We start from the raw sequence: 24162 nt of genomic DNA, 5'->3' as shown, positions 1-24162 counted from the left end.
CACCTCCTGTCACCACACCTCCTGTCACCACACCTCCTGTCACCACACCTCCTGTCACCACACCTCCTGTCACCACACCTCCTGTCACCACACCTCCTGTCACCACACCTCCTGTCACCACACCTCCTGTCACCACACCTCCTGTCACCACACCTCCTGTCACCACACCTCCTGTCACCACACCTCCTGTCACCACACCTCCTGTCACCACTGTTGCCAGTAATTAAGCTGTCACCACACACGGCCCGGCAACAAATCGCTTTTCTTCGGCGACTGAAAAGCGAAATTAAAGCCCCGGCCGCACGCCCCTCGTGAGTAATGGGCGCTGTCGCCCACCGCCCACGCCTGTCTCTGCGTGTCGCCCACCGCCCACGCCCGTCCAGGCTTGTCGCCCACCGCCCAAGTCTGAATCCCACCGCCCACCCCCGTCTCTGCGTGTCGCCGACCGCCCACGCCTGTCTCTGCGTGTCGCCCACCGCCCACGCCTGTCTCTGCGTGTCGCCCACCGCCCATCTCTGTCTCTGCGCGTCGCCCACCGCCCGCCCCTGTCTATACGTGTCGCCCACCCCTGTCTCTGCGCGTCGCCCACCGTCCGCCCCTGTCTGTACGTGTCGCCCACCCCTGTCTCTGCGCATCGCCCACCGCCCACCCCTGTCTCTGCGTGCCGCCCACCCCTGTCTCTGCGTGTCGCCCACCGCCTACCCTTGTCTCTGCGTGCCGCCCACCGCCCGCCCCTGTCTCTGCGTGTCGCCCACCGCCCGCCCCTGTCTCTGCGTGTCGCCCACCGCCCACCCCTGTCTCTGCGTGTCGCCCACCGCCCACGCCTGTCTCTGAGGGTCGCCCACCGCTCGCCCATGCGTGCCGCACCCTATTGCCCGTCCCATTGCGTCCCCTGGCTTCTGTCCCTGTGTCGCCCCTTGGCGTCCATTTCTGTATCGCTCCTTGACGCCCGTATCTATGTCGCCCCCTGGCGTCCATTTCTGTATCGCTCCTTGACGCCCGTATCTATGTCGCCCCCTGGCGTCCATTTCTGTATCGCTCCTTGACGCCCGTATCTATGTCGCCCCCTGGCGTCCATTTCTGTATCGCTCCTTGACGCCCGTATCTATGTCGCCCCCTGGCGTCCATTTCTGTATCGCTCCTTGACGCCCGTATCTATGTCGCCCCCTGGCGTCCATTTCTGTATCGCTCCTTGACGCCCGTATCTATGTCGCCCCCTGGCGTCCATTTCTGTATCGCTCCTTGACGCCCGTATCTATGTCGCCCCCTGGCGTCCATTTCTGTATCGCTCCTTAATTGGCGCCCGTATCTATGTCGCCCTCTTGCGCACATCCATGTGTCGCCCATCTGGCGCCCGTTTCTGTATCGCCCTCTTGCGCCCGTCCATGGCACCCGTCCCTACGCGTCGCCCCTCTGCATGGCGCCCGTTACCGCGCAATGTCAGCGCCCACTTCTGATCAATTAAATTCAAAATGAATTCGTAGGATGAATGCTTTCATTCACGCGTGAATGTCGTGTGTGTTGTGTATGTGGTGTGTAATGTGTGGGGCTGATGAGACCACACAGGAGGCCACACATCACCGTCCCTGTGTATTCCTTGTTTTAATTCATCTGAGTTAGATTTTTCTCTCTGATTGTTGTTTATTCATCTTCTAATTTCACTATTTTTATCAACTTTTATGGTACATTTTATATAATGTATCTCTCTATACATTTTTTTATTTTCAATTCGTTCATATTTTTTATTAATTTGCCATTCATTCTTCCTTATGACGTGTTTTTTTAGACTTTCACTTTTCTGCATTTGACATTCATATGATTTATCTTGAGTCTTTTACAATCGTTTTTTATTCCCTGTGTAGAAAATTTTCCACCATTGCATCATTTTGTTCGTTTCTTGAACATTGATTTGCTAAAATAATATGATAGGTTTAAATTCAATCTAGTGTAAGTTTAATGTTATGGTACAGAATGATTCACGAAAACTTCATATTTTGTAATTCGCGGCAAGCAGCCAGATATTTATCAAAATTCATATGTATATATGAATTATATATTATTTATATATTATGTATTTCATATAAAAGACAAGGTCATGAAGTTTTTGTGTCCCGACTAGTCAGTTGCCACTATGCATTGGACAAGTGAGCAGCATGCGTTTGCTGTCGAAGAGTACTTTTGTAATGCATCTTTTTATACATGTCTGTTATTCATATTTTTCTAAGCTTAAATGATACACATGATTACCATGGGTCAATTATATATTTAGAATCATTATTCAGTTATTCTATCTTACCGCTTAATAATTAATTAAATTAACACCACTCATTGCGTTTCAACTCACAACTTAATTTGGAGCGTTAATAAGAAAACGCTCCTTGACGCCAAAATTCAACTCTGATGTGCGTTGAAAAGTTTCAAAAATTTAGCTTCAACGTTTTTTAACGTTTCTTAAAATGTTTCAACGTTTTAGTTCAAAGTTTTTTCCAGCGTTTCTTCAACGGTTGTTGTAAGGTTTGTTTGGCGTTATTGCAACGTCCGTTCAATAGTTGTTTAAACGTTGAATATGAGAATTTCCTGGAATGTGGTGACTGCACCACAGTGTGGTGACAGCACCACAGTGTGGTGACAGCACCACAGTGTGGTGACAGCACCACAGTGTGGTGACAGCACCACCTCCCGCCAGGAGGTAGACGCCCTCTTTAATTACCTCTAAGAGATCTTCCTCCGCCCCCCCCCTCTCCCCCCTCCTACCCTCCTCCCCCCCTGTCCCCCCAACTAGAGCATAGAGAGAGGGGTGGAGAGAAGGTAAGAATAGTTAATATTTTAAGGATAATTGTTTGTTGAACTAATATTTTAATGAGGGAAATATATCGTCATCTGTTCGTTTTGTTGCAGTTGCAGCGGATGACAGTTTCAGCTTCAGTTACCATTACAGTTACATATACATTGGATAACAGTTACACTTACAGTGGATGGCAGTTACTTTGGATGCCAGTTACAGTGGATGACAGTTACAGTTACAGCTACAGATACACTCACAGTTACAATTACAGTTACAGTTACAGTTACAGTTACAGTTACAGTTACAGTGGATGACAGTTACAGTTGCAATGGATGACAGTTACAGTTACAGTTACAATGGATGACAGTTACAGTTGCAGTGGATGACAATTACAGTTAAAATGGATGACAGTTACAGTTACAGTGGATGACAGTTACAGTTGCAGTGGATGACAGTTACATTAACAGTGGATAACAGTTACAGTCACAGCTGCGTCGCGCTATCTAGGCCGGCCATGATATGTACTGACGCTGCAGATCTCTCCTAAGATCGCAAGAGATCGTCAAGAATCGTTAAAGATCGTCACGGGGAAGCTGAACAACTTTCCCCACCGCCGCCCCGTGAGTAATTAATGCGGGGGACACGCCTTCTTATTTACTTAATGAGGCCCGTAGGAATAGCATTAGGGACGAACCTCATTAGGAATAGCATAGCGTGCACAAGTGTGCCGGCATGGCAGTAAAGGCTTAACCCACAACTCTGGTAGGAATAGCATTATGGATAAGAGGACGCGTGTGCCGNTTTTTTCTTCACTGATAAGCTTTCCACTTTACTGATAAGTTTTTCACTTCGCCGATAAGTTTTTCACTTCACTGATAAGTTTTTCACTTCACTGATAGTTTTTACTCCACTGAGGAGTTTTTCACTCCACTGAGAAGTTTTTCACTCCACTGATAAGTTTTTTACTTTACTGATAGTTTTAAACTTCATTGATAACTTTTTCACTCCACTGATAAGTTTTTCACTTCACTGATAAGTTTTCCCTTCTCTGATAAGTTTTTCATTTCACTGATAATGTTTTCACTTAACTGATAAATTTTTCTCTTCAGTGATAAGTTTTTCACTTCAGTGATAAGTTTTTCACTCCACTGATAAGTTTTTCACTTCACCGATAAGTTTTTCGCTTCAGCTAGTGACAAGTTTTTAACTTCACTGACAATTTTTTCACTTCAGTGACAAGTTTTTCACTTCACTGATAAATTTTTCACTTCTCTTGTAAGTTTTTCACTTCACCGATAAGTTTTTCACTCCACTTCATATCTGTCTCTTATACACATCTGGGGGGAGGGGGGGCTAGATAATGTTAAGAGGTTTTCCTTCTTCCAAATTACGATTTGTACATATTTAAAAATTTCTCAATTTCATATAAAATTCAAAATCATGCGCTCATGTTACTCATGCGCATGACGTCAAGTGTATATACGAACGCATAATCGCATGATATGCGTTGCGTTCATGTCGGTAGGTCTTTATAATGAATAATGTAATTAATATATTCAATTTATTTGATTTATTTAACGAAACTATTAATAATAATAATAAATAATTAATTATACCTAATATAAGCAAGCGTAATCATCATTAAATATCATCGTAACCTTAATAAAAAAACACGTTTTCAATATCGATATGGTGAATTTTCGTGGCGTTTTCTTTGCTTTTAAATTCCTTGTGAACTTACGATATAAGCAAACTAATAATATAAGTACTAATAAAAAAAATTATCAGCGAGTCACGGACGGTTTAAAGGCGGCCGACCAATGGCTGGCGGTCTGAGGAATATCCTTCATATATACACTCATAAAAATCAGCTGGACCTTGTCCAAATAGCGATGCAGAAATAGCCCTCGTGAGGGTCATCCTGACCAGGGTCTAAACTTTCAAAAAAAGTTAAGAGATCGTAAGTTCAGCAGCCAATCATTGACGGCCTTTCAAGCAAAATCCACCAATCATAGACAAGAAAATAGAGCGTAAGTACTTACGTTCACTTAGCGAGTTTTGTAAGTATAGGCCCTGCCTGACTCATCTTTTCTTGGCTTGTGCTGTGGGTGAAAAAGTGAGTCACTATAGGGATAATAAGATCCATTCATTTTACTTAGTGTATGTATAAATGTGTGTGTAATTGTATTGTTTAGAATGATTTTTTGGCAGGAAAAATCTACGATGAAGCAGAGACGAACTTTGAGGAGCAGAGACGAACTTTGAGGAGCAGAGACGAACTTTGAGGAGCAGAGACGAACTTTGAGGAGCAGATGCGAACTTTGAGGAGCAGAGACGAACTTTGAGGAGCGAGCAGAGACGAACTTTGAGGAGCAGATGCGAACTTTGAGGAGCAGAGACGAACTTTGAGGAGCAGAGACGAACTTTGAGGAGCAGAGGCGAACTTTGAGGAGCAGAGGCGAACTTTGAGGAGCAGAGACGAACTTTGAGGAGCAGAGATGCCTTAATTACGGAGCAGAGATGAACCTTTTGGAGCAGAGACGTGCCAGTGAGCAGAGACGACGCGTGACGAGGAAGTCCAATTGAAGGAAAAGGTCGACGAGCGCAAGGCGAGCAGAGGGCGTGTCGGCACCTGCTGCTGCATCTGCTGCACCTGCTGCACCTGCTGCTGCACCTGCTGCTGCACCTGCTATTACACCTGGTGCTGTACGTACAGGTGTACGAGCTAGTACTTCAGCTGCAGCAACTGCTGAGGCACCTGCACCTGCTTGTGTACCAGCTACAAGTGTTGCAATAGCACCTACTGCTGCATCTGCTGCTGCATCTGCTGCACCTGCACCTGCTATTACACCTGACAACGGACCTGTTCAAGCTGATGCTGCTAAACATGCTAGTGCACCTGCTTTTGCATCTGTTCCAGCCATTGCTGCAGCACCTGATACTGCAACTGATATTGCACCTGATAGCTGACTAATTATATCACTATAGAGCTCACTGAATGTATTATTTCACTTAATACCCAAAACTTTTTCACTTCACTGATAAGTTTTACACTTCACTGCTAAGTTTTTCACTTCACTGATAATTTTTTCACTTCACTGATAAGATTTTCTCCTCACTGATAAGTTTTCCTCTTCATTGATGATAAGTTTTTCACTCCACTGATAATTTTTTCTCTTCACTGATAAGTTGTTCACTTCACTGATAAGGTTTTCACTTCACTGATAAGTTTTTCACTACAAAGATAAATTTTTCACTTCACTGATAAGTTTTTCACTACACTGATAAGTTTTTCACTTCGCTGATAAGTTTTTCACTACACTGATAAGTTTTTCCCTTCCCTGACAAATTTTTCACTCCACTGATAAGTTTTTCACTCCACTGATAAGTTTTTCACTTCACTGATAAGTTTTTCACTTCACTGACCAGTTTTTCACTTCACTGATAAGTTTTTCACTTCACTGATAAGTTTGTCACTTCACTGCTAAGTTTTTCACTCCACTGCTAAGTTTTAAACTTCACTGATAAGTTTTTCACTTCACTGATAAATTTTCCACTTTACTGATAAGTTTTTCACTTTGCTGATAAATTTTTTACTTCACTGATAAGTTTTTCACTTCACTGATAGTTTTTACTCCACTGAGAAGTTTTTCACTCCACTAATAAGTTTTTTACTTTACTGATAGTTTTAAACTTCATTGATAACTTTTTCACTCCACTGATAAGTTTTTCTCTTCACTGATAAGTTTTTCACTTCACTGATAAGGTTTTCACTTCACTGATAAGTTTTTCACTACACAGATAAATTTTTCACTTCACTGATAAGTTTTTCACTACACAGATAAGTTTTTCACTTCGCTGATAAGTTTTTCACTACACTGATAAGTTTTTCACTTCCCTGACAAATTTTTCACTCCACTGATAAGTTTTTCACTCCACTGATAAATTTTTCACTTCACTGATAAGTTTTTCACTTCACTGATAGGTTTTTCACTTCACTGATAGGTTTTTCACTTCACTGATCAGTTTTTCACTTCACTGATAAGTTTTTCTCTACACTGATAAGTTTGTCACTTCACTGCTAAGTTTTTCACGCCACTGCTAAGTTTTAAACTTCACTGATAAGTTTTTCACTTCACTGATAAGTTTTCCACTTTACTGATAAGTTTTTCACTTCGCTGATAAATTTTTTCTTCACTGATAAGCTTTCCACTTTACTGATAAGTTTTTCACTTCGCCGATAAGTTTTTCACTTCACTGATAAGTTTTTCACTTCACTGATAGTTTTTACTCCACTGAGGAGTTTTTCACTCCACTGAGAAGTTTTTCACTCCACTGATAAGTTTTTTACTTTACTGATAGTTTTAAACTTCATTGATAACTTTTTCACTCCACTGATAAGTTTTTCACTTCACTGATAAGTTTTCCCTTCTCTGATAAGTTTTTCATTTCACTGATAATGTTTTCACTTAACTGATAAATTTTTCTCTTCAGTGATAAGTTTTTCACTTCAGTGATAAGTTTTTCACTCCACTGATAAGTTTTTCACTTCACCGATAAGTTTTTCGCTTCAGCTAGTGACAAGTTTTTAACTTCACTGACAATTTTTTCACTTCAGTGACAAGTTTTTCACTTCACTGATAAATTTTTCACTTCTCTTGTAAGTTTTTCACTTCACCGATAAGTTTTTCACTCCACTTCATATTGATTGATTTTGCTATAGTAAATCGGGGTTCGCGGGGAGCGTTGTCCACCCGATCATTTGTGATCATTTGTCATCATCGTTGAAATAAATTGAAGCGTAGCACTCAGTACTTCTACGGGTATCATTTTATGCTCTATTGAGTATCACTTAGTGCTTCAGAAGTATCATTTGTGCTTCCCAAGTATCCCTTTCGAAGTACAAAAGTATCACTTTCGCCCCAAAACGCATGTTTTCACGGAAGTGCATTTCGTGTTGACAGTCTGTATGGCTGTGTGGCCGCATCTGTGTGGCTGTGTGATTAATGGGCAGCAGCACGCAATATCTTGTTTGTTTTAACTCACACAGATTTAAAATTAAATCCTCGTATGAATTATTTTAACTTTTCTACATTTGTTCAAGCGCATAACGTTTCTTATCAACAATTTTTAGAACTTGAAAGTTGTATGAGTTGAAAGTTGGATAACACAAAAGTTGACTAAGTTAAAAGTTATATAAATAGAAACTTTTACGAGTCTAAACTTGGATGAGTTTTAAGTTGAGCAACTAGAATTCTGCGAAACTTCAATGTGTCTTCGCTGGAAAGTTGTATGACATAGTATCTTTGTAATTAAAAACTTTTAACACTAAAGCTGGGTCTCTTGCAAGTACTAAAACTTTAAATTTGTGTAACTATACATTTATGTGATAAAAAAGTTTTGTAATTTGATCTTGGATAACTGTGAAACATTTTAATTCGAAAATTGTATACTCGGAATCTCAATATATTTATAGTTGTAAACATTGGAAGTTTCAATGGGTCAAAATTTATTAGCTTGAGAATTTACCTTTTAAAAATAGCATGAACTGAAATTTGTTTCTTTTGAAATAAGTGTCACTTAAACGTTGCATAACTCGCAAGTTGTTTAACTTAAACATTGCAGAGCTCGAAAGTGGTGGAGCTTTAAAGTTTAATGGTTTGGAAGCTCTGTAACTGTAACTGCATAATTGTCACTAAATGCACAATTGGTCGCAAATAATAACGGCCCCGCAGTGCTGATTTGCACAGCTAAGAAACTTTAATTTGAGTACAAATGAGGCAGCGTTCAAGATACAGTAACTCAAGGGATAAGATAAGATAAAAGATAAAGAATAAACTTCCATTATGGTCACTCTTAAAATGAAGTCGAAGCGAAGGTTGAAAGGTGCGCATGAAAAAAATGCCTAACACACACATTATATTATCATATAATATTTCACATTATATTAAAATATGATTTGAAAAATAAAATACCGATGTGAATGTACACAGATTATATCTTAGCATACATGATACAACAATGCATTAATTCATTTCAGGTATCCGTTAACAGAATTAAGTAATCTTCTAACACAATAAATTATCACATTAATTGAATGCATTATTAAGTTAATTTCTATTCATTTTTTTTAATTTCAATAAACATTAAGTTCGGAAAATTTTGAATCATTTCACTTTTATTTTTATTTCACATGAAAATTCGCGAGCCGCTGATCTCAATCATTGATGCTTGCTATCGTCCACCGTCTGCACTGCAGTGGACGACAAAAATTAATGAACAAAAATTAATGAATCGATGATATCAGCGGCGAGGGTAATAGCTTTATGGGCGTATTATCGGCGTCCCAACGCCGGCCATCGATGATACGTCCATACATGACACGTGGCCACCGATGATACGGCCAATGATACACTGACCGACGGCCAGAAATAATATTAGCTGTTGCCACGAACGAATTCAATGATACAATGGTTGTTGATTTTAAAAAATCTTTTCGATTTGAATTTTTTTAACCGAAACGAAGTTTGCGGCCATCAATGCCAACGGAATTGTGATAGAGAATATTTGATTACATGGATTAATTATTTAAAATGTTTATCTCTATATTGTGAATAGTTAATTAACTGATTATCTGTTTACATGAATACGAAGACTCAACTTTATTTATAGTTTATCGTCTCTTTTTCTGACATAAGGAATTTTTGCTGCGTTCATCAAATGATATTTTTGGTTACTATTTACAATGGCGTGCGCAGTGCACGGTGCAGTGCACGGTGCAGTGCACGGTGCAGTGCACGGTGCAGTGCACAGCACGCGTCGCCGTTACGTCGCCGCGGTGACGCCCGCAATTTCGCCGCGCGAGCAGAACGGCGACCGCAGCGTCGCGATCTCAAGAGGATCGCGTCTTGTAATTTGATTATTTTCTTGAACGATTTTATTAATTACACTCAAATTGCACCATAAGTTTCAAATAATATCAATGGTATCAATAAGTAATTTTAAACTTAGGTTTTAATCTCTAATTAGACGGGCTAGGTATAATTTTTTAAATACAGTATATAAGTTAGCGGCTATCTATTAACAATGTATTTTACCGAAATACATGTTAAAGGTACCCCCATATCATATTACTCAAAAATTGATAAAATAAATTTTGTATTCATTTTTATTTAAAATCTTATTTTAAGAAGCGTGATGTGTAGTGATTAATGTTTACTCAGAAATGCTGAGTTGCGATCTATAATCACCATCAAGGTTAACGACTCACCTTAGTCACCAGGAAGATAACGAGTAGGTTTAATTGCCGTCCTGGATATAGGTCAATTAGTTCCATTATATCCATTAGATACATTTGGGTGCATTGCAAGTCTAGTGATATTTCCCACGCATGTTTGGCTGCGTTTGACGTACGGCGTCACTTCCGCGTCCGACTTACAACGCAATCTAAGACGTTTATTTAACGTTCCTGGAACGTTTCTGTCATTTTTATATGTTTTTTTGTCGTTTCTAAGAATGTGGAAGCAAAGAAAACACAAATAAAATTCATAATTTTTTTATTGAAAATTTTTGGGAGACCAACGCCAACTTTATTTAAAAAAAGTTTTAAAAGTACAATTCTTATTCATTGAAGACAAACAGAAACTCACCAAGTCACCACCAAGTCACCACCAAGTCACCCCCAAGTCACCACCAAGTCACCACCAAGTCACCACCAAGGCACCACCAAGTCACCACCAAGTCACCACCAAGTCACCACCAAGTCACCACCAAGTCACCACCAAGTCACCACCAAGGCACCACCAAGTCACCACCAAGTCACCACCAAGTCACCACCAAGTCACCACCAAGTCCTGTCTCTTATACACATCTAGANTGGGTGCTCTAGAAGGCTGGGTGCTCTAGAAGGCTGGGTGCTCTAGAAGGCTGGGTGCTCTAGAAGGCTGGGTGCTCTAGAAGGCTGGGTGCTCTAGAAGACTGGGTGCTCTAGAAGACTGGGTGCTCTAGAAGGCTGGGTGCTGTAGCGTCTAGGTGCATGCGGGCTACAGGTGTTCATCAAACACCTGCGCTCCTTGTTTCGTTCGCGGCTTTTTTTTAACATTTTTGCCTTTTCCTAAAGAAATGTTATCTAATTTGGTAGGAATAGCATTGCTAGGTAGTGACAAGTTGTTATATTCATTGTTGCTATTGACGTTCACCAACCTGGTAATAATAGCTTTAATGATAATTGTCAATATGTTTTTACATCGTATAAATTATCATCAACTCTGGTATGAAAAGCATTGAAATAAATTAGGATTTTCCCCATAAATACCGATTGGAATATCTCACACATCTCTGGTAGGAATAGCATAACGACTGCAGGACCTAAATCCTTCACCTAAATATTGCCATAATTTTCATTCGCGGCTTCGGTAGGAATATCATTGTAAAAAAACGCTCCTATTATCGTATAAATAAATATTATCGCCAGCATAAGAAAAGCGATCGATACACGAAGAGACAAGCCAGGTGTCGATCTCCCTTGTGTCTAGATCACTTGGTGGTCTCTAGATTATTTAGTGATCTTTATATCACCTGATGTTCCCTAGATCACTTGGTGGTCTCTAGATTATTTAGTGTTCTTTATATCACCTGATGTTCCCTAGATCACTTGGTGGTCTCTAGATTACTAATTGTTCTCTAGATTACTAATTGTTCTCTAGATTACTAATTGTTCTCTAGATTACTAATTGTTCTCTAGATTACTAATTGTTCTCTAGATTACTAATTGCTCTCTAGATTACTTGGTCATCTCTATTTATTACGTGGTCTCTAGATCACTCGATGGTCTCTAGAAGGAACATCTAGGGACCGCCTCTTGGCCTCTAGACCACCTGTATTTACCTGGCCAGGCGCTGGCACCCGCATACACCTCCCGCCGCTTAACAACAACAAAGACAAGCTTACTAACACAATATCTTTTTAGAAAGACAATATCATAGATAATATATAATATATAATGTATGATATATAATATATAATATATAATATATAATATTTAACATATAATATATGATATATAGTATATAATAAATAATATATAATATGTATGATGAAATCTCATTCCGTATTTAGGCTAGATTTTCTAATTTCAACGTAAATAAATTTACCAGTTGTAAAATATTGAAGACCAACGGGAAACAATTATAAAATCATTTAAAATTTTCTGTTAAATATTAAAATAGAGAAAAATTTGCGTCAATTTTAGTACGTTTACCTAAGAGTTACACAGTTTTTTTTCACCTAAAACATCAGTATGATGTCAGCACTTCAATATCTCACCATCATCATCACTGTGATGTCGCTAACAAGCTGTCATCACACTAATGCTATACAAGGTATGTGCTTACACGCATATATGGCAAGCGTATGAGCGTATATGGCGCACGTAAAAGGTATAAGGTAAGTGTACGGCAAGCATTTTTAACTGCCCTAAGTGACGTATCTTACACGTATCTCCTGTGAGTGTCATTTCGCCCTTATAAGTCACGCTTATGACTTAAGACTGAACATGACTTAAGAGTGCGCATGACTTAAGAGTGCGCATGACTTAAGAGCGTGTCGCGCACTCGCGTATAAAAGATACGCCCATTTAGCGACACTCATAAAACACAATCCAGAGCAGTGGTCTATGTACACAGGTTGTTGTGTGGTCTGAATTGTCTCAAGTTCTTTTTGTGTTGTAAACCTGGAGCTGTAAACATGAAAGGGCTACTCGAACCCACGTATAATTCTGCAATAAAATTATTAAAAGTATTAAAAGTGCTAAAAGTATTGAAAGTATTAAAAGTATTAGAAGTATTAAAGGTATTAAAAGTATTAAAGGTATTATAAAGTATTAAAAGTATTAAAAGTATTAAAAGTATTAAAAGTATTAAAAGTATTATAAGTATTAGAAGTATCTTGTTACTAGTAAGTTATCCTTTCGTTGCCCGGAATCAATAATATCAGCGATCTTAAAATCCAGGATATAGAAAAAAACTTTATTGAATAATTATTTATTAATTATTTATTTAAAAATATTCATTTAACCCAACATTTTACATATATAGCATAGAACTGCCGCTTGACTATCGTATTATTAAATTTGTTGCACTTGAACTGAATTTATGTATAGCACTGGATACCAATTTAAGAATAGATAATATGATAACTTGTTTTGTATAGTACTGTTCATTGTATAGTAGCTATATTGTATAAAAAGTTCCCAGTAGTACCTCGATATGAATTATTACTTGTATTGTATTTACGTATTGTGTGGACTTGTATAGTATGTGTGTATTGTATGGAGTAACCTAATTTCTGCGATGTTTTGGTAAGAGTCTTTTCAACTTTCATGTTGATGATTTGTATTTTATTTAAACTTTATGAAATTCAAAATGGTATTTCACACTCGTGTTCAAACTAGTAAATTAGATATTTTAAGTTTGTTTACAGAGAGAACTTAAGACCTTAATAAAATACGTTCACGTCACCACAACACGTCACCACAACACGTCACCACAACACGTCACCACAACACGTCACCACACAACACGTCACCACACAACACGTCACCACACAACACGTCACCACACAACACGTCACCACAACACGTCACCACAACACGTCACGTCAGTCACCACAACACGTCACCACAACACGTCACCACAACACGTCACCACAACACGTCACCACAACACGTCACCACACAACACGTCACCATCATGCATGTCACGTCACCCACTGATCCTTCTTCGTCAGATCCTCCTGTGATCGTCATAACTGAGATCGTCGCGTAGATCCTGCGGTAGATCCGCAGGATTTCTACCCCCACCCCTTCGTCGTTAGCTGATCACCGCCTGTCACTGGCAGGAATAATAAAAATGTTTTATTTTTGTGTTTTTTGCAGTTCCTTATATTTTTTTTTTAAATTTCTGTTTTTTAATTGTATTTTTTTAATGAAAAATTGTTGCAGCTCAAAAACGCCGGTCACAGACGCCACGCTTGAATATTTCTTCATTAAAATTTGTTCATATTTGTTCTTCCCGTCATTATTGTTTAACTTTTACAAAACCAGGCGCACATCTTCCCCTTTCTCCCTTATTCCCCATTATTCCCCACTCTTGCTCACTTGTTCCTGTTCCCAGTCTTCCCCTTTCTTCCCATCTTGCACTACAAATTTTCTTGCTATTTATGTTTTTATTTGTTTATTTGATCACTCAATTTCTTCATTTCTTTCTCTATCTTTAATCCCACTGACTTTCTTATTAACTTTCTCCTTCTTCTTTCTCTCCCCCCCCCTTCCCCCCTCCACCGGAAGACCAGCCTAGGCCTACGCACGGCCTACGCCGCCGCTGCGTGCATTTAAAATACGGAAGCGCGGGTCAAAACAACGCGCGCCTTCCCACGACACGCAGCCTGCGTCGTCTGTTCCGGCCTACGTCGTCTGTTCCGGCCTACGTCGTCTGTTCCGGCCTACGTCGTCTGTTCCGGCCTACGTCGTCTGTTCCTGCCTACGTCGTCTGTTCCTGCCTACGTCTCCTGTTCCAGCCTACGCCGTCTGTTCCTGCCTACGTCGCCTGTTCCAGCCTACGTCGTCTGTTCCGGCCTGCGCCGTCTGTTCCGGCCTACGTCGTCTGCTCCGGCCTACGTCGTCTGTTCTAACTTACGTCTTCTGTTTCAACTTACGTCTTCTGTTCCAACTTACGTCTTCTGTTTCAACTTACGTCTTCTGTTCCAACTTACGTCTTCTGTTCCAACTTACGTCTTCTGTTCCAACTTACGTCTTCTGTTCCAACTTATGTCTTCTGTTCCAACTTACGTCTTCTGTTCCAACTTATGTCTTCTGTTCCAACTTACGTCTTCTGTTCCAACTTATGTCTTCTGTTCTAACTTATGTCTTCTGTTCCAACTTACGTTTACAGATCCAACTTACAGTATAATGGCGGCTGCCTTTACACTGTACAATGTTCAGTATAACTGCTATGCAATATAACCGATTCTGGATTCATTCTTTTTCCAAATGATTGTTCAAATTCATGGCATGAGTTATAGAATTAATATACAGAGTGTTATTCAATACTCATTATGAAATACTCTGTATTAAATAATCTGTACATGTTTAGCCATCAGGTTAACCGGGCTTTCTTGGTAACTTATATGTATCGCATAATACTCTGTATAGAATACTTGGTGTAAGATTCTCTGTATAGAATACTTTGTATTGAATTTTCTTTATAGATTCTTATGAATAGGATTGTATGTGTACAAGTCTCAGCACTGGTCACTCTATGTAGGATTGGAATATTTATTTGTATAATACAAGTTTTATGGACAACCAGAGAATATATCTTATTATATTAGAGAACAGCTTCTGCTTAACTGCACTAATATTTGTATAATATCAACAAATATATATTTGAATAATATATTAGTAATCAGAAGACTGCCCTTTCGTTTCTCTGGATAACCATGCCTAGAAATTATCTAATCCGTTGAGTCTTTTTTCCAGTCTACACAAAAATCATTATTTTAATGACAAACCATCAAAAAATTATTCATGGGGCCATCCCTTATAATAATAATCATTCAAGTTATCAGTCATACATAATACGAGTCCAAGTATTTAATGTTTCTTTCATAAAAATATTTATCACTCAATTCATTAAATCGCAGCAATAGTTGAAACTTTCATTCCATAACACGCTTAAAAAAAGGTTTAAAAGTTTAAATTATTCTAATTTTAAAGATAAAACAAACTCAAATAAAGCAGCGAAAATCTAACACTTCACTTAAATTTAACTCGAAATGAAATTTCGCAGGTACGCAGCTTCTGATAGTATTTATGTTTTATAATAATACATGAATAAAATATAATATTTATTCATAATTTTTATTCTCCATAATATTTATTCATGTATATGGAGCATGGTACATGACAAAAATAAGTTGAACAATGAATAAAAAACAGTGAACAATGAGTAAAATATAGTGAACGATTGTTTACAATATACAGAAATAAGTTATACAAGATTTACAGCGTATAATTTTCGATGTGTAGAATGTATATAAATCACAGAGAACACAGAATATACAGAATATAAAAAATATTCCGAATATACAATATACAGGATATACAAAATATACAGAATATACTGATATACAAATATACATAATATACAGAATAGACAGAATTACAAAATATACATAAAATATAGAATATGCAGAATATACGGAATATACAGAATATACAGAATAAACAGATTATACAGAATATACAGAATATACAGAATATACAAAATATACAGAATATACAGTATATACAAAATACGAGAATATACAGTATATACAAATACAAAATACGATAATACACAGAATATACAAAGTTTCTCATGAGTTCGCTACTGTTAGACCTGTTGTGTTGACCTGGTGACCTGTTAGGCCTACGGACAGCAGGCCTACCCTCGACTTGTGGCAACCTGCACCCTGTCTAATTACTGAACCTGTCAACTGCCACCACACATATCATCCTGTCAACTCATACACATGTCGTCCTGTCAACTCATACACATGTCGTCCTGTCAACTCATACACATGTCATCCTGTCAACTCATACACATGTCNATATGATGTTGGTATCCTATATGATGTTGGTATCATATATGATGTTGGTATCATATATGATGTTGGTATCATATATCTGTCTCTTATACACATCTAGATGTGTATAAGAGACAGCTCATACACATGTCGTCCTGTCAACTCATACACATGTCGTCCTGTCAACTCATACACATGTCATCCTGTCAACTCAATCACATGTCATCCTGTCAACTCAAACACATGTCGTCCTGTCAACTCACTTATCGTCCTGTCAACTCACTTATCGTCCTGTCAACACCATATCTATATCATCATATCGCTTATCATGGACGAAGTTTTTTCATGGACATCCAAAATTTCATCGCAACTCGAGCTTAAAATTTTAAACAGAAACTAAATATAAATGAAAATTTCATAATTTATTCATAAAATAGTGTTAAAATTTACAGTACTATTAATTTTTTACTATATAACTGAGGTTTGAGGTTTGTAATGATATTTTTTTAGAGGGAGAAGAGGGATTCAAAGGACTGCAATAGCGCAAATTGACTGCACATTAAATGCAAATATTGAGTACAAATTTCATCACAGCCGTAACGAAAATTTTTTGTAAATTATTGATAACTTTTCATACAAACAGTAATGGTATGAGTGATGTCATTAGAATAATTATACATACAACTTTACGGGTAGGATGTTAGGTATCCTATATGATGTTGGTATCCTATATGATGCTGGGTATCATATATGATGCTGGGTATCCTACATGATGTTGGTATCATATATGATGTTGGGTATCATATATGATGTTGGTATCCTATATGATGTTGGTATCCTATATGATGTTGGTATCATATATGATGTTGGTATCATATATGATGTTGGGTATCCTATATGATGNCTGCTGACGTGTACCCTCCCTGCTGACGTGTACCCTCCCTGCTGACGTGTACCCTCCCTGCTGACGTGTACCCTCCCTGCTGACGTGTACCCTCCCTGCTGACGTGTACCCTCCCTGCTGACGTGTACCCTCCCTGCTGACGTGTACCCTCCCTGCTGACGTGTACCCTCCCTGCTGACGTGTACCCTCCCTGCTGACGTGTACCCTCCCTGCTGACGTGTACCCTCCCTGCTGACGTGTACCCTCCCTGCTGACGTGTACCCTCCCTGCTGACGTGTACCCTCCCTGCTGACGTGTACCCTCCCTGCTGACGTGTACCCTCCCTGCTGACGTGTACCCTCCCTGCTGACGTGTACCCTCCCTGCTGACGTGTACCCTCCCTGCTGACGTGTACCCTCCCTGCTGACGTGTACCCTCCCTGCTGACGTGTACCCTCCCTGCTGACGTGTACCCTCCCTGCTGACGTGTACCCTCCCTGCTGACGTGTACCCTCCCTGCTGACGTGTACCCTCCCTGCTGACGTGTACCCTCCCTGCTGACGTGTACCCTCCCTGCTGACGTGTACCCTCCCTGCTGACGTGTACCCTCCCTGCTGACGTGTACCCTCCCTGCTGACGTGTACCCTCCCTGCTGACGTGTACCCTCCCTGCTGACGTGTACCCTCCCTGCTGACGTGTACCCTCCCTGCTGACGTGTACCCTCCCTGCTGACGTGTACCCTCCCTGCTGACGTGTACCCTCCCTGCTGACGTGTACCCTCCCTGCTGACGTGTACCCTCCCTGCTGACGTGTACCCTCCCTGCTGACGTGTACCCTCCCTGCTGACGTGTACCCTCCCTGCTGACGTGTACCCTCCCTGCTGACGTGTACCCTCCCTGCTGACGTGTACCCTCCCTGCTGACGTGTACCCTCCCTGCTGACGTGTACCCTCCCTGCTGACGTGTACCCTCCCTGCTGACGTGTACCCTCCCTGCTGACGTGTACCCTCCCTGCTGACGTGTACCCTCCCTGCTGACGTGTACCCTCCCTGCTGACGTGTACCCTCCCTGCTGACGTGTACCCTCCCTGCTGACGTGTACCCTCCCTGCTGACGTGTACCCTCCCTGCTGACGTGTACCCTCCCTGCTGACGTGTACCCTCCCTGCTGACGTGTACCCTCCCTGCTGACGTGTACCCTCCCTGCTGACGTGTACTCTCCCTGCTGACGTGTACTCTCCCTGCTGACGTGTACCCTCCCTGCTGACGTGTACCCTCCCCTGCTGACGTGTACCCTCCCTGCTGACGTGTACCCTCCCCTGCTGACGTGTACCCTCCCTGCTGACGTGCTGAATTAGGTCATGAATGGAGTGATGAATGAGATGATAAATTAAATGAATATCAACAGTGTTGTTACAACAACAAAACTCTTCACTGTACACTACCATAAGTTCACTGTACAATACCATAAGTTCACTGTACAATACCATAACTTCACTGTAAATTACCATAACTTCACTGTACAATACCATAACTTCACTGTACAATACCATAACTTCACTGTACAATACCATAACTTCACTGTACACTNAACTCAACCTCATAACTCAACCTCATAACTCAACCTCATAACTCAACCTCATAACTCAACCTCATAACTCAACCTCATAACTCAACCTCATAACTCAACCTCATAACTCAACCTCATAACTCAACCTCATAACTCAACCTCATAACTCAACCTCATAACTCAACCTCATAACTCAACCTCATAACTCAACCTCATAACTCAACCTCATAACTCAACCTCATAACTCAACCTCATAACTCAACCTCATAACTCAACCTCATAACTCAACCTCATAACTCAACCTCATAACTCAACCTCATAACTCAACCTCATAACTCAACCTCATAACTCAACCTCATAACTCAACCTCATAACTCAACCTCATAACTCAACCTCATAACTCAACCTCATAACTCAACCTCATAACTCAACCTCATAACTCAACCTCATAACTCAACCTCATAACTCAACCTCATAACTCAACCTCATAACTCAACCTCATAACTCAACCTCATAACTCAACCTCATAACTCAACCTCATAACTCAACCTCATAACTCAACCTCATAACTCAACCTCATAACTCAACCTCATAACTCAACCTCATAACTCAACCTCATAACTCAACCTCATAACTCAACCTCATAACTCAACCTCATAACTCAACCTCATAACTCAACCTCATAACTCAACCTCATAACTCAACCTCATAACTCAACCTCATAACTCAACCTCATAACTCAACCTCATAACTCAACCTCATAACTCAACCTCATAACTCAACCTCATAACTCAACCTCATAACTCAACCTCATAACTCAACCTCATAACTCAACCTCATAACTCAACCTCATAACTCAACCTCATAACTCAACCTCATAACTCAACCTCATAACTCAACCTCATAACTCAACCTCATAACTCAACCTCATAACTCAACCTCATAACTCAACCTCATAACTCAACCTCATAACTCAACCTCATAACTCAACCTCATAACTCAACCTCATAACTCAACCTCATAACTCAACCTCATAACTCAACCTCATAACTCAACCTCATAACTCAACCTCATAACTCAACCTCATAACTCAACCTCATAACTCAACCTCATAACTCAACCTCATAACTCAACCTCATAACTCAACCTCATAACTCAACCTCATAACTCAACCTCATAACTCAACCTCATAACTCAACCTCATAACTCAACCTCATAACTCAACCTCATAACTCAACCTCATAACTCAACCTCATAACTCAACCTCATAACTCAACCTCATAACTCAACCTCATAACTCAACCTCATAACTCAACCTCATAACTCAACCTCATAACTCAACCTCATAACTCAACCTCATAACTCAACCTCATAACTCAACCTCATAACTCAACCTCATAACTCAACCTCATAACTCAACCTCATAACTCAACCTCATAACTCAACCTCATAACTCAACCTCATAACTCAACCTCATAACTCAACCTCATAACTCAACCTCATAACTCAACCTCATAACTCAACCTCATAACTCAACCTCATAACTCAACCTCATAACTCAACCTCATAACTCAACCTCATAACTCAACCTCATAACTCAACCTCATAACTCAACCTCATAACTCAACCTCATAACTCAACCTCATAACTCAACCTCATAACTCAACCTCATAACTCAACCTCATAACTCAACCTCATAACTCAACCTCATAACTCAACCTCATAACTCAACCTCATAACTCAACCTCATAACTCAACCTCATAACTCAACCTCATAACTCAACCTCATAACTCAACCTCATAACTCAACCTCATAACTCAACCTCATAACTCAACCTCATAACTCAACCTCATAACTCAACCTCATAACTCAACCTCATAACTCAACCTCATAACTCAACCTCATAACTCAACCTCATAACTCAACCTCATAACTCAACCTCATAACTCAACCTCATAACTCAACCTCATAACTCAACCTCATAACTCAACCTCATAACTCAACCTCGTAACTCAACCTCCTCATTAATCATCATATTAATGTAACACATCTTATTAAATTATCTCATTAATATTCATGCCTCATAATTCCTCACAAAATCAACTTATTCCTTATACTTCAATGTGGTCGAGTAATTAATTTAAATAAATAATAATTTTGAAAAAATAAATCAATAATAACAGTAATAAAAATATTAATGAATAGTTTAATAGTTTAAATAAATTAATAATTTAGTGAAAATTATAGCCGATATGTCAGCGGCCAGGCAGCGGTCTCCCAGTTTAACAGTATTATTCTATTAATTATTCTTTGGTATTTCTTTACGTTAAATATTAACTTTAATGTACATTAAATACATTAAATTCTTAAATACTTATTACTTAAATACTTATTAAATGTACATTAAATACTTTAACTCAGTGATGCTAACGTCGACGTCGACGTATATTTTAAGTATCAAAAAATATAATTAGTTTTCACTGCAATAAATAGAATTTTTTGGGCCGATAATTGAGTCAATAAATAGGAAAGTTTCCCCAAATTAAGGGGAATTCTCACCCGGAATTCCCCTTCTCTTTCGCCTTATAAGACAGTATTCCAATCCTTCAGTTCTTTAGGAAGAGAAAAATATAAAAAAGTGAAATTACCATGCGTGACCTCATTAAAAAATATTAATCATTAATCCCTCCTCCTAAACCATTAATCATTAATCCCTCCTCCATTAATCCCCATTAAACCTCCCTCCAAAAAGAAGTCCAACTCCCCCCCTCCATCCGTAGACGAATTCTCCCCCCCCTGCACCTGATGCTGCACCTGATGCTGCACCTGCTGCTGCACCTGATGCTGCACCTGATGCTGCACCTGCTGCTGCACCTGATGCTGTACCTGCTGCTGTACCTGGTGCTGCACCTGATGCTGCACCTGATGCTGCACCTGATGCTGTACCTGATGCTGCACCTGCTGCTGCACCTGATGCTGCACCTGATGCTGCACCTGATGCTGCACCTGATCCTGAACAATCAATGCATTACATTCATATCCGCTATAAAATGCTATCATTTTCTTACGAAACAAGATAATTTAAATCATCTGATTATAATTGATTAATATAATCATTTCGAATGTTTTAAATATTTCTACATAAAATTAATCTGAGTAATATAATCAAATCAAAGTTGTAAATAAAATTAGTCAATTATCATTAATAATTACAAGGAATGCCACCAATAATAAAACTTAATTGACCAGAACGTCCAGCGATGTCCACGGTAATTAAGTAGTCGGAGATTATCGGCGTTTTAACGGCGGCCATACAATAGCCGACGATAATACGCCTATAATTTGCAGTAGGCGCTTGACAGGCGAAGAGCTGCAGGCGACAGACGCTTACTGTCAATTATGTGTTCAACCTTCGAGCTTTTTTTAACATTTTTAGTCAAGGTTATAAGAAGTTATTTGGGTATAGACGTTATAAAGTAGTTATGAGAGTATAGATGTTATAAAGTAGTTAAGTGGGTATAGACGTTATAAAGTAGTTATGTGGGTATAGACGTTATAAAGTAGTTATGAGGGTATAGACGTTATAAAGTAGTTGTGAGGGTATCGACGTTATGAAGTAGTTATGAGGATATAGACGTTATAAAGTAGTTATGAGCGTATAATATATTTGATCAGAAATTATACACGATTATATTACACGTATAATTTCGATATATTACACGTAATGCGTATACACGCATATTTTATCGTGTAATATTGGTTGGTTATCAAATATCGATTTTGTCTATAATTTTTTTAGATTTATTGAGAAATTAAAAAATCTAATAGTAATATTGGTGGCTACCAAATATCGAGTTTGTTTCCAATTTTATTTATTTATTAAGAAATTCAAAAACTCGAAGACAATTTCGTTGCGCAGCAGAGAGGGAATGCCTGAGCAATGGCCGCTGGCTCCCTAAAGGCAATTTGCTGCCTCAGGTTAGGCACTAATTGCCTGTAATTGCCTGCGTGTGTGTGGGCACTGGGCAGCTGGGCAGTGTAGCCGAATTATAGGCGGCCAATGGCCGAATTATCGGCGGCTAATAGCCGAATTATCGACGGCCAGCTATGTCAATCTCATCCTTGACTGTCGCAGCCCTCCAGGGTATAGGTGCCTAAATATTATAGGCGGCTTATGAGCGGTCAACTCATATATTATATTATATTATATTATATTATATTATATTATATTATATTATATTATAATATATTATATTATATTACATTATATTTCATTTTATTGTATTATATCATACTGTATTATATGCGGCTGTGAATTAATCATGTTAGATTAAATTTATTCATATTAAATTCCACACCATGTGTTTAATTAAAAACAATTACGATTGCGCAAAACAATATAGTTATAAACTCTTTACTTCTCTTCCAATTTGCACATTTTTGTTTAAATTTCATTTATTTCTTGCCTCAATTTTCATTTTAATAAAAATTTGCCTAAATTTATAAAAATTCAAAGAGCAAGATTTTTAGACTGAGATTTGGCACGGAACTTCTAAAAAACTTGCATTTCCTTATATTTCCAGGTTCGTTAAAACGGAACCGGATGTTCACAAGCGAGATGACGAATTTTTAACGGCGGCGCGGATACGACGTGGGAATTTCGCGGGACAGACGTGGGCACGTGGGAGTTATCGCTCGTGGGAATTCATATAGGCTTAAAATATCCCGCGAACCTCAGAGTATTTCTGGAGAATTTCTAACTGCTCAGCCTGCAGTTTATTATTAGTCACCCACTCAGCCATGGTGGGTGAGTGGGTGAGTGGGTTAGTTCCACTCCCTGCCATGGTGGGTGAGTGGATGAATTTCACCCTCAACCATGGTGGGTGAGTTCCACCCTCTGCTATGGTTGGGGAGTGGGTGAGTTCCACACTCTACCATGGTGAGTGAGTGGGTGAGTTCTTGGGTGAGTGGGTGAGTTCCACCCTCTACCATGGTGGGTGAGTGGGTGAGTTCCACTCTCTAGCATGGTGGGTGAGTGGGTGAGTTCCACCCTCTACCATGGTGGGTGAGTGGGTGAGTTCCACCCTCTGCCATGGTGGGTGAGTGGGTGAGTTCCTTCCTCTACCATGGTGGGTGAGTGGGTGAGTTCCACCCTCTGCCATGGTGGGTGAGTGGGTGAGTTCCACCCTCTACCATGGTGGGTGAGTGGGTGAGTTCCACTCTCTAGCATGGTGGGTGAGTGGGTGAGTTCCACCCTCTGCCATGGTGGGTGAGTGGGTGAGTTCCACCCTCTACCATGGTGGG

At 39.8% G+C, this 24162-nt stretch overlaps 2 protein-coding genes across 2 annotated transcripts; one reads left to right on the top strand and one right to left on the bottom strand.

Annotated features, from left to right (window-relative positions):
* Positions 1–318: 318 nt before the first annotated feature.
* On the top strand, positions 319–834 carry LOC108674654 (keratin-associated protein 5-4-like). The gene has a single exon (XM_018162617.1). The coding sequence runs from the start codon at positions 319–321 to the stop codon at positions 832–834; it is 516 nt and encodes a 171-aa protein (XP_018018106.1).
* Positions 835–5003: 4169 nt separating this feature from the next.
* Positions 5004–23660, bottom strand: LOC108674645 (transcription activator MSS11-like). Its single transcript, XM_018162608.1, has 3 exons — positions 23592–23660; positions 21597–21870; positions 5004–5287 (listed from the first exon to the last, which is right to left on the bottom strand). Exons 1-3 carry the CDS (start codon positions 23658–23660, stop codon positions 5004–5006), a joined length of 627 nt encoding a protein of 208 aa, XP_018018097.1.
* Between the last annotated feature and the right edge of the window lie 502 nt (positions 23661–24162).

Source organism: Hyalella azteca, unplaced genomic scaffold, assembly GCF_000764305.2.
Source record: "Hyalella azteca isolate HAZT.00-mixed unplaced genomic scaffold, Hazt_2.0.2 contig10211, whole genome shotgun sequence".
In the NCBI taxonomy this organism is placed as follows: domain Eukaryota; kingdom Metazoa; phylum Arthropoda; class Malacostraca; order Amphipoda; family Hyalellidae; genus Hyalella; species Hyalella azteca.
This window is presented reverse-complemented; position numbering and strand designations above follow the sequence as displayed.